Source organism: Gigantopelta aegis, chromosome 4 (assembly GCF_016097555.1).
Source record: "Gigantopelta aegis isolate Gae_Host chromosome 4, Gae_host_genome, whole genome shotgun sequence".
Classification (NCBI taxonomy): Eukaryota; Metazoa; Mollusca; class Gastropoda; order Neomphalida; family Peltospiridae; genus Gigantopelta; species Gigantopelta aegis.
In genome coordinates, this window is record NC_054702.1 from 118,959,497 (window position 1) to 118,972,882 (window position 13,386).

General features: G+C 38.3%; 1 protein-coding gene across 4 annotated transcripts in view; it reads right to left on the reverse strand.

Annotated features, from left to right (window-relative positions):
* Positions 1-2,411: 2,411 nt before the first annotated feature.
* Positions 2,412-13,386, reverse strand: part of LOC121371909 (excitatory amino acid transporter 2-like) — an 84,846-nt gene continuing 73,871 nt past the window's right edge. For all 4 annotated transcript variants that reach the window (XM_041498149.1, XM_041498150.1, XM_041498152.1 and 1 more), the window contains 2 exons: positions 9,368-9,502; positions 2,412-8,128 (listed from right to left, as the gene is read on the reverse strand). In XM_041498149.1, coding sequence (XP_041354083.1) covers positions 7,948-8,128; positions 9,368-9,502 — 316 coding nt within the window. In that variant the 3' untranslated portion in view covers positions 2,412-7,947. The remainder of the gene's footprint in view (positions 8,129-9,367; positions 9,503-13,386) is intronic.

The window sequence follows — 13,386 nt, forward strand, 5'->3', positions numbered from 1 at the left end:
GTATGTAATAGTCAACCTCGACATACATACAATATATAGATATTCATACATCAATACATACTAGCCAGTGCCAGGTCTGCCCACTGTTTCATGCACGTAAGAGGGATCGACCGCGTAGATTGTAGGCCCCATGCATATGGTTGAGTTAAAAGAGCTTCCTTTTTTATGGAAGCTTCGATAGCTCAGAGCGTATTGTGGTTAGTCTGCCAATTTGCGGGCGAATCGGTGCCACAGGTTCGAGTCCCAGCAACGGCATGGGACAATTTGTGAGGCCAGAAAGGATTTAATTATCCCCTGCGCCAGTGCGTTAATATCTATGTATGTAATAGTCAACCTCGACATACATACAATATATAGATATTCATACATCAATACATACTAGCCAGTGCCAGGTCTGCCCACTGTTTCATGCACGTAAGCGGGATCGACCGCGTAGATTGTAGGCCCCATGCATATGGTTGAGTTAAAAGAGCTTCCTTTTTTATGGAAGCTTCGATAGCTCAGAGCGTATTGTGGTTAGTCTGCCAATTTGCGGGCGAATCGGTGCCACAGGTTCGAGTCCCAGCAACGGCATGGGACAATTTGTGAGGCCAGAAAGGATTTAATTATCCCCTGCGCCAGTGCGTTAATATCTATGTATGTAATAGTCAACCTCGACATACATACAATATATAGATATTCATACATCAATACATACTAGCCAGTGCCAGGTCTGCCCACTGTTTCATGCACGTAAGCGGGATCGACCGCGTAGATTGTAGGCCCCATGCATATGGTTGAGTTAAAAGAGCTTCCTTTTTTATGGAAGCTTCGATAGCTCAGAGCGTATTGTGGTTAGTCTGCCAATTTGCGGGCGAATCGGTGCCACAGGTTCGAGTCCCAGCAACGGCATGGGACAATTTGTGAGGCCAGAAAGGATTTAATTATCCCCTGCGCCAGTGCGTTAATATCTATGTATGTAATAGTCAACCTCGACATACATACAATATATAGATATTCATACATCAATACATACTAGCCAGTGCCAGGTCTGCCCACTGTTTCATGCACGTAAGCGGGATCGACCGCGTAGATTGTAGGCCCCATGCATATGGTTGAGTTAAAAGAGCTTCCTTTTTTATGGAAGCTTCGATAGCTCAGAGCGTATTGTGGTTAGTCTGCCAATTTGCGGGCGAATCGGTGCCACAGGTTCGAGTCCCAGCAACGGCATGGGACAATTTGTGAGGCCAGAAAGGATTTAATTATCCCCTGCGCCAGTGCGTTAATATCTATGTATGTAATAGTCAACCTCGACATACATACAATATATAGATATTCATACATCAATACATACTAGCCAGTGCCAGGTCTGCCCACTGTTTCATGCACGTAAGCGGGATCGACCGCGTAGATTGTAGGCCCCATGCATATGGTTGAGTTAAAAGAGCTTCCTTTTTTATGGAAGCTTCGATAGCTCAGAGCGTATTGTGGTTAGTCTGCCAATTTGCGGGCGAATCGGTGCCACAGGTTCGAGTCCCAGCAACGGCATGGGACAATTTGTGAGGCCAGAAAGGATTTAATTATCCCCTGCGCCAGTGCGTTAATATCTATGTATGTAATAGTCAACCTCGACATACATACAATATATAGATATTCATACATCAATACATACTAGCCAGTGCCAGGTCTGCCCACTGTTTCATGCACGTAAGCGGGATCGACCGCGTAGATTGTAGGCCCCATGCATATGGTTGAGTTAAAAGAGCTTCCTTTTTTATGGAAGCTTCGATAGCTCAGAGCGTATTGTGGTTAGTCTGCCAATTTGCGGGCGAATCGGTGCCACAGGTTCGAGTCCCAGCAACGGCATGGGACAATTTGTGAGGCCAGAAAGGATTTAATTATCCCCTGCGCCAGTGCGTTAATATCTATGTATGTAATAGTCAACCTCGACATACATACAATATATAGATATTCATACATCAATACATACATACATACATACATATATATATATATCAGTATAAAAATGTACTCCGCTCCCAACACACACACTATAGTATGTGCATACATATATACAAGAGTTTTTTTTTTTTTTAATTGAAATGTAAGCACATCAAATTGCTGGACGTTTTTGTCTTGGTATATAAGTCTGAACTCATTTGCACTGGCAAACAAACAAGTATGAATAGACAGTCAATGTAATGCTCACTAACACTTGGCAAAGACACTAGTAGTCCCGCTTAAACAGGAACACACTTATCATTGTATGTGAATACTAATGTAATCACACTTTTTAGAGTACCTGCATGTACTGAATTAATTCATAAATATCACTCATTCAAACAGCTGAAAGAAATATTTCTTCTAGTATTAGTTTCATGTTATCATGTTAAAAGAAAATTGAACATAAAAAAAAAAGACAAAACAATACATATACATACACGATTTATTTCAAAAAGTTTTGTCTGGAAAATGAAGCCACACTGCAAGTAAAAGAACACAAAACACAAGCCAAAGAATGAGATGGTGAATAAAAGATGTATTAAGCAAATCCACGGTTTACATGTGACACAAATGTAGAAACCTTTAATTTAGGTTTTAGTTATCAAAACGTCTTTTCTAAAATTTCAGTTTTTGGAGAATGTAATGGCATTTAGGAATTTGTCCAGACTTTTCCATTTTAAACTAACACATTTCAGGAATGTGGCTGTGTACAGATATATGTAGAAATGGTTCAAACAGTAAATGGTGATATTACTTATAAGCTAGCTAAACTTGAAACACTTTCTCTGAATATATGATGCAATGCTGCATGTGACAAGGTCAAGAAATGGACGTTATACAGATGTCACCAGCTCTTGAAATTCAGATCGCTTTGTATAGTTGGTGTACAATATTTTAACACTTATAAAACTTAAGCGGTTGAGGTTGAGGAGGAGCAATTGCTCTCTCTCTTTCTCAGATATTACACAGCGGATGGGGGCAGAACCATCTATATATCTGTCAAATTATCACTTCACGTGGTGCATATATAAAGCATTAGTGTATGTTCATTATTAAAAAAAACAAGGTACCATAAGAGAATTTATCAAATTATTTGTTTGTATGGCAAGAACACATAGAAACGGTAGGTGTTTAAAATCGTGGAATGTACACCAACAAAAGAAACTATTTCAGACCCACAAGCTAGGTAAATAACAAATGGAGGAAACTATTTCAGACCCACAAGCTAGGTAAATAACAAATGGAGAAAACTATTTCAGACCCACAAGCTAGGTAAATAACAAATGGAGGAAACTATTTCAGACCCACAAGCTAGGTAAATAACAAATGGAGGAAACTATTTCAGACCCACAAGCTAGGTAAATAACAAATGGAGGAAACTCATTACGACCCACAAGCTAGGTAAATAATAAATGGAGAAAAACCAACAACATTCAGTTATAAAATGTACACAATGATGAAAATACTGTAGTAAAATAGGTAAAAAAGTGTTAACAATTAAAAATGTCAAACAGAACATCGTTAATGGTAGAAATCTACCACTGGTAAACGTATCCAGTCAGCACCATAGACAATATGAAGAAGACATGAGGAAAATATGCTCCAGGTCAGCACCAAAATCAGAACAAATAGTGTGAAAATACCTTTGACGTGAGAATATAAACCTTGTGTGAAAATACCTTTTACAGGAAAATATAAAACTTTGTGAATATACTTTTTATGTGAGAATATAAAACTTTGTGAATATACCTTTATGTGAGAATATAAAATGTGTGAAAAATACCAATCTGATGTGAAAAATACCATTTAATGTGATGAAGAAAAATTACTTTTTATCATAAGAATATAAAACGTGAAAAATAACTTTTACAGTGACAATATAAACTCTGTGAAATTCATCTCCAGGCGAGCACCTTTAGAATTTAAATATCAAAACAGTGCGCCTGTCACAATATGTAGGTCAAATATAATACAATGTTACTGTAAATCTTACAATATGTAATATAAGTATATATAAAGACAACATCAAATAATTTTTAAAAACAAATTTACAGCTAGTAAACAATGCACATCAATAGTTTACTATTGTACAAACATAGTATTTAATAGTATATTTTTTGTTCTGTTGCATTTCGAATATACTATTGTACAAAATGGTTGTTTCAAAGTATCAAGTTTTTTGCAGCATTTGTTACTTCTAATATATTGTACAAACTTGGTATTTCATAGTAACATGGTAAGTTGTAACATTTATATTTTAGAAACTTGATATTTCATAGTAACTGTAGTCATTGTGAAATACTTTATTATTGTACAAACTTGGTATTTCATAGTAACATCATTTTCACTGCAGCAATTGTAAAGTATTTTACTATTATACAAACTGTATTGTACAAACTTGATATTTCATAGTAACATGGTAACGTTCATATTTAAAAAACTTGATATTTCGTAGTAATATGGTTTTCAATGAAGTCTTTGTGAAATATCTTTTACTATTGTACAAACTTGGCATTTCAGAGTAACATCATTTTCACTGTAGTGTTTATGAAATACTTTAATTTTGCACAAACTTGGTATTTCATAGTAACAGTAATGTTTGTGAAATATTTTACTATTATACAAAGTGTATTGTACAAACTGTCGCTGCTTGGCACACATGAATGACCATTAGTAAGAACAAGTCAAGGAAAACAAACCCTTGATCAGCAGTAAAAATATTGACACAAATGTAAGGTAAAAACATAAAAACTTGTCACGTGTTAAAAATCAAAAGACCAGCAGTAGTAAAACACAACCTGTTGAACAACTGGGATGTTTTACAATGGACCAATGCAGCAGTTGTAAAAGGCACCATTTAAAACAGTTGTTATGTAAAATGATTTCATATTTACTTGATTTGTCTAACTTCTTTACAACCAGGACTAAAAACAATGCAGTACCAAAAGCCAAAATAAGTCTGGAAGGGAAAGAGTTTTAAAAGATAATAGTAGCATAGTTATTAATGTCAAAACAAAACCCCATTATGTATATAGTTTTTACAAGGTAGTTGTCAATAAAGTAACACTGCCATAAGTCTACAATATTTTGTTTAAAACATACAATTAATATTTAATAATTATCACAGAAAGTGAAAACAAAGTTGGTTTAAAATTGACAAAGTAACTGAAGCACAAACTACAGCTTTAGCTGCTCCCAGCAGTCACCTGGGCTCTATTATTCACACACGGAGTTATGACAGTTTGTATTAGAATCAGCTGTATAAATGGAGTTATGACAGTTTGTATTAGAATCAGCTGTATAAATGGATGTATGACAGTTTGTATTAGAACCAGCTGTATAAATGGATGTATGACAGTTTGTATTAGAACCAGCTGTATAAATGGATGTATGACAGTTTGTATTAGAACCAGCTGTATAAATGGATGTATGACAGTTTGTATTAGAACCAGCTGTATAAATGGAGTGATGCTAGTTTGTATTAGAACCACCTGTATAAATGGATGTATGACAGTTTGTATTAGAACCAGCTGTATAAATGGAGTGATGCTAGTTTGTATTAGAACCACTGTATAAATGGAGTTATGACAGTTTGTATTAGAACCACCTGTATAAATTGAGTGATGCTAGTTTGTTTGTTGAGATGGTTTAATACTACTGCTGCCACCAATCTACATACAAAGCAAATGTAAAATTACACTGAATGAAAGATGGAGATGAAGATAACAAACATGATAGCAATGAAGATACACAAAATAACATGACATAGCTGCAAGGAAAAACTGTTTTCATAACAAATATTACAAGCACAATGCACTACTATTTTAGTGAGCTACCTAAAGCAATAATAAAAATTAAAATTTATAAAATAAAATATTTAAAAAAACCCATTATGAACATAATATAATATGAATGATGTGTATGCTTGTAGTCGAGTGATGCTCATGTATGTAATGTATATTATTATGACAAATGTATGTAATGTATATTATTATGACAAATGTATGTAATGTATATTATTATTATGATGTAAGCAACATACAGCTAACCACCTCTATTGATCAACTCTCACCCTGTGATGTCATCATGTCATTTACTTAAATGTTCAATGGCCTGTTATGACAGTTACGTCAAGTTGACAAACCAAAAATGGAATGACCCGATGCATCATGTACTTACCCCGGTAGTCTACAGGGTGACATATATTTTAAAATATAGAATTGTGGCACGAAGTGGCCTTCTGTTGTAAAACATTTAGAAATAAAACAAATGGTTTGATAAAGGCAGCTTCTAGAGTTGTGTCTACTATTTATTGGCATGTCTGAGAACATTTTCAAGTTGGGAAGTTGGGGGGGGGGGGGGGGGGGGGTTTGGGATGCATAACTAACAAATAATGCTTTCAGTTGATAATAAATGGTTACATGCTACTTAGTGGAAGTGTAAACGTATTTTGTTATGTTAAACTGAACACTGGGTAAAAGCAGAGAAGGTCAAAGCTCTGTGAAACAGAAATACTCAAACATTTACCTATGATGTATAATATTGAGTACAGTATATAATAAAACTTTATATTTTAGCATTGTCTGTTATTTCTTCTAAATTGATTGAGGTATTAACAAAAAACATCCACAAACTGTGAACCTATTGTGTATAATATTGAGTATATCTAGCATTAAAAAAATAATAAAAATGTATATTAACTTTTAAAATATCTGCATTTTGTGGTATAAACATTCAATATTAAATAATACAATTACATGTATGGTCATATTACAATTATTTCATGTAAAATTAAACAATTTAAATACAACACCATTGAAATTTGAGCTACAGAAAGGTTCTACTTTATTGTTGTAATACACAAAGCCGTGGGCAGATTTAGGAATGAGGAAAAATAGGGATGCAAAATGTTAATGCACTACATTTTGGGATTGTCTGATAAAAAGAGGGGTATGCAAACACTGCCCCCTGGATTTGCCCTCAGAGCTCTGGTAAAGTCTTCCATAAACAACAAATATGTACAGTCTTCTCGAAGCATATGATAGGAATGCTTAGCACTATTGAACAGAGAAAAAACATGGTACGTTAAGATGCCCTATGACAATGATCTGGCTGCAGGTGACGCCAGTTTGATGATTCTCAACTGATGATTAAAACATTAACACCAGATGAACTGAGATTAAGGATGCACACCAACAATAACTCCCCGATTCATTTCAACCAGATGAACTGAGATTAAGGATGCACACCAACAATAACTCCCCGATTCATTTCAAAGTGGGTTTTTTATGTCAAAGTAAATTCTTTGAATTTTTTTTCGAAAGAACAATGTATGTACATCATTGCTATTTTATGAAATACAGTTACTTTGTAACATCAGTATACAGTGACCCCAAACATTTTGAGTTACCACCCATTAAGCCTCATTTAGCTGCTTACTACAGTACAATTGCCATTTATTGGCTTTATTAGGCCTGACTCTCTGCTTGATGGAGGCAGTACTCTCATTAACCACTAACAACTAACCCTCTGTCCTGGATAGACAGCTCAGATAGCTGAGGTGTGTGCCCAGGACAGCGTGCTTCAACCATAATTGGATATAACTACGGAAATAAGTTAAATGAATGAATGAGGCAGCCAATGCCGCCCACTGTTACATGTTCCGGAGACACGGTTAGCAGGACTTGCTGCCTAATGGAAGCCCCTTGTTTCAGTCCAGATTGAAATCTGTGTCTCCCTTCCCCCTCCCATTATCCTAACAATTACAATCACTGGAACACATCCCTAAATAGTCGACATAAGTGGATGCGTGGAGTAATGGTGTGCTGCCTTAATAATCATCGGACAAGTTTTCTCATTGATCATCAAACGACGCGTCTCCAATCCTATGTCCACTGAGGGTAGAACATGTTGAAATTCTAACTAGATGAACTGAAATTAATAATAATCTAACAACTATTATAATTATTCATCAAACGGCGTGTCTCCGTTTCTGCGGCCATCAGCATCGTCTATTTCCTTCATCTCGATGTCCTCGGGCAGTGGAGCATGATGGTCCTCAGCCAGTTCATGGCGGGACAGGTGAGCTATGACGCCCGCACCGAAACTGTCACCCAGCACATTGACAGACGTACGGATACGATCCCTGTAATCGAGACAACAAAATATATCAATTAAACCATTCTGGACACTCTCCCTGTCAAAGTACTTGCTGTCAATTGAGTCAGTGAGGACTTTTGGAATCTGCCCATCTGTTTTCAACTAGGTTAGTTAAGAAAAACGTTTAATAGTCTCCCTAGTGTTAAAAATAGTGTGAGTGAAAGAAAATCAATAAAAATTAATTTTCTTTTAGATGTTGGCTATCTATTGTCAATTGTATACATGAAATACAAGTATTCTTCACACAGTCCCTCTGTGTTACTGATTGTATACATGAAATACAAGTATTCTTGACACACTCCCTCTCTGTTACTGATTGTATACATGAAATACAAGTATTCTTGACACACTCCCTCTGTGTCACTGATTGTATACATGAAATACAAGTATTCTTGACACAGTCCCTCTCTGTTACTGATTGTATACATGAAATACAAGTATTCTTGACACAATTCCTCTGTGTTACTGATTTTATACATGAAATACAAGTATTCTTGACACAGTCCCTCTCTGTTACTGATTGTGTACATGATATACAAGTATTCTTGACACAGTCCCTCTGTGTCACTGATTGTGTACATGATATACAAGTATTCTTGACACAGTCCCTCTCTGTCACTGATTGTGTACATGATATACAAGTATTCTTGACACACTCCCTCTGTGACTGATTGTGCACATGATACACAAGTGTTCTTCACACAGTCCCTCTGTGTCACTGATTGTGCACATGATATACAAGTGTTCTTGACACAGTCCCTCTGTGTCACTGATTGTGCACATGATATACAAGTGTTCTTGACACAGTCCCTCTGTGTCACTGATTGTGCACATGATATACAAATGTTCTTGACACAGTCCCTCTGTGTCACTGATTGTGCACATGATATACAAGTGTTCTTGACACAGTCCCTCTGTGTCACTGATTGTGTACATGATATACAAGTGTTCTTGACACAGTCCCTCTGTGTCACTGATTGTGTACATGATATACAAGTATTCTTGACACAATCCCTCTCTGTTACTGATTGTTTCCTGAAACCAGTTTCATCATATAATGACTAATTTATATAATGACAAATATTATGTCTGACATATTTAGAAATCGTCTAGACCTATTATCAGAAAATTAATTTATTGACATATCCACAAAACATAATTCTTTACACAACATATTGTGTTTTGAAAACCTGTTAGTAATAAAGAGAAACTGTTCTCTACTTACAAGAACCAGTCGACGGCCACAATGAGGGAGACGTCGTCCACGGGTAACCCAACCGACGTCAGCACCATGATCATCGTCACGAGGCCGGCACTCGGGATAGCAGCAGCCCCTATACTAGCACAGGTCGCTGTCAAACTGTAACACACAATATTACATTGTCACAGCCCCTATATTGGCACATGTCACGGTCAAACTCTAACACACAATATTACAGTTAACATAGTCAAAGCCCCTATACTGGCACAGGTCTCGGTCAAACTGTAACACACAATATTACATAGTTACTGCCCCTATACTGGCACAGGTCGCGGTCAAACAGTAACATACAATATTACATAGTAACAGCCCCTATACTGGCACAGGTCGCAGTCAAACTCTAACACACAATATTACATAGTTACTGCCCCTATACTGGCACAGGTCGCGGTCAAACTGTAACACACAAAATTACAGTTAACATAGTCACAGCCCCTATACTGGCACCGGTCACGGTCAAACTCTAACACACAATATTACAGTTAACATAGTCACAACCCCTATACTGGCACAGGTCACGGTCAAACTGTAACACAATATTACAGTTAACATAGTCACAGCCCCTATACTGGCACAGGTCGCGGTCAGACTGTAACATACAATATTACATAGTCACAGCCCCTATACTAGCACAGGTCGCGGTCAAACTATAACACACAATATTACATTGGCACAGGTCGCGGTCAAACTGTAACACACAATATTACATAGTGACAGCTCCTATACTGGCAAAGATCAAAGTCAAACTGTAACACACAATATTACATAGTCACAGCCCTTATACTGGCACAGGTCGCAGTCAAACTGTGACACACAATATTACATAGTGACAGCCCCTATATTGGCACAGGTCGCGGTCAAACAGTAACATACAATATTACATAGTAACAGCCCCTATACTGGCACAGGTCTCGGTCAAACAGTAACACACACTATTACATAGTGACAGCCACTATACTGGCACAGGTCGCAGTCAAACAGTAACACACAATATTACATAGTGACAGCCCCTATACTGGCACAGGTCGCGGTCAAACTGTAACACACAATATTACAGTTACAGCCCCTATACTGGCACAGGTCGCAGTCAAACTCTAACACACAATATTACATAGTTACTGCCCCTATACTGGCACAGGTCGCGGTCAAACAGTAACATACAATATTACATAGTAACAGCCCCTATACTGGCACAGGTCGCAGTCAAACTCTAACACACAATATTACATAGTTACTGCCCCTATACTGGCACAGGTCGCGGTCAAACTGTAACACACAAAATTACAGTTAACATAGTCACAGCCCCTATACTGGCACCGGTCACGGTCAAACTCTAACACACAATATTACAGTTAACATAGTCACAGCCCCTATACTGGCACAGGTCACGGTCAAACTGTAACACAATATTACAGTTAACATAGTCACAGCCCCTATACTGGCACAGGTCGCGGTCAAACTGTAACACACAATATTACATAGTGACAGCTCCTATACTGGCAAAGATCAAAGTCAAACTGTAACACACAATATTACATAGTCACAGCCCTTATACTGGCACAGGTCGCAGTCAAACTGTGACACACAATATTACATAGTGACAGCCCCTATATTGGCACAGGTCGCGGTCAAACAGTAACATACAATATTACATAGTAACAGCCCCTATACTGGCACAGGTCTCGGTCAAACAGTAACACACACTATTACATAGTGACAGCCACTATACTGGCACAGGTCGCAGTCAAACAGTAACACACAATATTACATAGTGACAGCCCCTATACTGGCACAGGTCGCGGTCAAACTGTAACACACAATATTACATAGTTACAGCCCCTATACTAGCACAGGTCGCGGTCAAACTGTAACACACAATATTACAGTTAACATAGTCACATCCCCTACACTGGCACACGTCGCGGTCAAACTGTAACACACAATATTAGAGTTAACATAGTCACAGCCCCTACACTGGCACAGGTCTCGGTCAAACTGTAACACAAAATATTACAGTTAACATAGTCAAAGCCTCTACACTGGCACAGGTCGCGGTCAAACTGTAACACATTATATTATTTAGTCACAACCCCTATACTGGCACAGGTCGCGGTCAAACTGTAACACAATATTACAGTTAACATAGTTACAGCCCCTATACTGGCACAGGTCGTGGTCAAACTGTAACACACTATATTACAGTTAACATAGTCACAGCCCCTACACTGGTACAGGTCACGGTCAAACTGTAACAGACAATATTACAGTTAACATAGTCACAGCCCCTATACTGGCACAGGTCGTGGTCAAACTGTAACACACACTATTACCTAGTCACAACCCCTATACTGGCACAGGTAGCGGTCAAACTGTAGCACACAATATTACAGTTAACATAGTTACAACCCCTAGACTGGCACAGGTCGTGGTCAAACTAACACACAGTATTACAGTTAACATAGTGACAGCCCCTACATTGGCACAAGTCGTGCTCAAACTGTAACACACAATATTACAGTTAACATAGTCAAAGTCCCTAGCTATACTGGCACAAGTCGCAGTTAAACTGTAACACACAATATTATAGTTAACATGGTCACAGCCCCTATACTGGCACAGATCAAAGTCAAACTGTAACACACAATATTACATAGTCACAGCCGCTATACTGGCACAGGTCACAGTCAAGCTGTAACACACAATATTACATAGTCACAGCTCCTATACTGGCAAAGATCAAAGTCAAACTGTAACACACAATATTACATAAGCACAGCCCCTATACTGGCACAGGTCGCGGTCAAACTGTAACACACAATATTATATAGTCACAGCCCGTATACTGGCACAGGTCGCAGTCAAACTGTGACGCACAATATTACATAGTCACAGCCCCTATACTGGCACAGGTCGCAGTCAAACAGTAACACACAATATTACATAGTCACATCCCCTATACTGGCACAGGTCGCGGTCAAACTGTAACACACAATATTACATAGTGACAGCCCCTATACTGGCACAGGTCGCAGTCAAACAGTAACACACAATATTACATAGTCACAGCCCCTCTACTGGCACAGGTCGCGGTCAAACTGTAACACACAATATTACAGTTAATATAGTCACAGCCCCTACACTGGCACAGGTCTCGGTCAAACTGTAACACACGATATTACAGTTAACATAGTCACAGCCCCTATACTGGCACAGGTCGCGGTCAAACTGTAACACACAATATTACATAGTCACAGCCCCTACACTGGCACAGGTCTCGGTCAAACTGTAACACACAATATTACAGTTAACATAGTCACAGCCCTTACACTGGCACAGGTCGCGGTCATGACATGACAAACCTGTGTGAAGCGGTCAGGCAACCTAGGAAGACACCACAGCATCATAGAGGTCTAATTAACAAGCTACTCTCAATTCACTAATGTCAAAACCTATACTAGCTCTGGGACTTTCTTTTTGACCGACCATTCAAAATTGCGCCCAATTTCCTCAACCAAATTTTCGCACTTTTTCTCTTTGGCATAATACTTTGCACCATTCAAAATTCCATAGCACCATCACCCTCTCCCCTGCCTGCTACCGACCTTGGTCGGGCTGCTGGTGCTCCCTTGCACCTGCTAGTACAGGCAGTCCCTCCCCCCCCCCCCCCCCCACCTTTCCTGTCCAGAACAGACGTGCGCTACCACAGCTTGTTCTGAATGTGCACGTATAGCCCTATGACCTGACCTGACAAACCCGTGGCTGTGTTAAACCACCAGTATATAAACAAGGTATTTGTACAAACCTGTGACTGTTAAACCACCAGTATATAAACAAGGTATTTGTACAGACCTGTGACTGTGTGTTAAACCACCAGTATATAAACAAGGTATATTGTACAAACCTGTGACTGTTAAACCACCAGTATATAAACAAGGTATTTGTACAAACCTGTGACTGTGTGTTAAACCACCAGTATATAAACA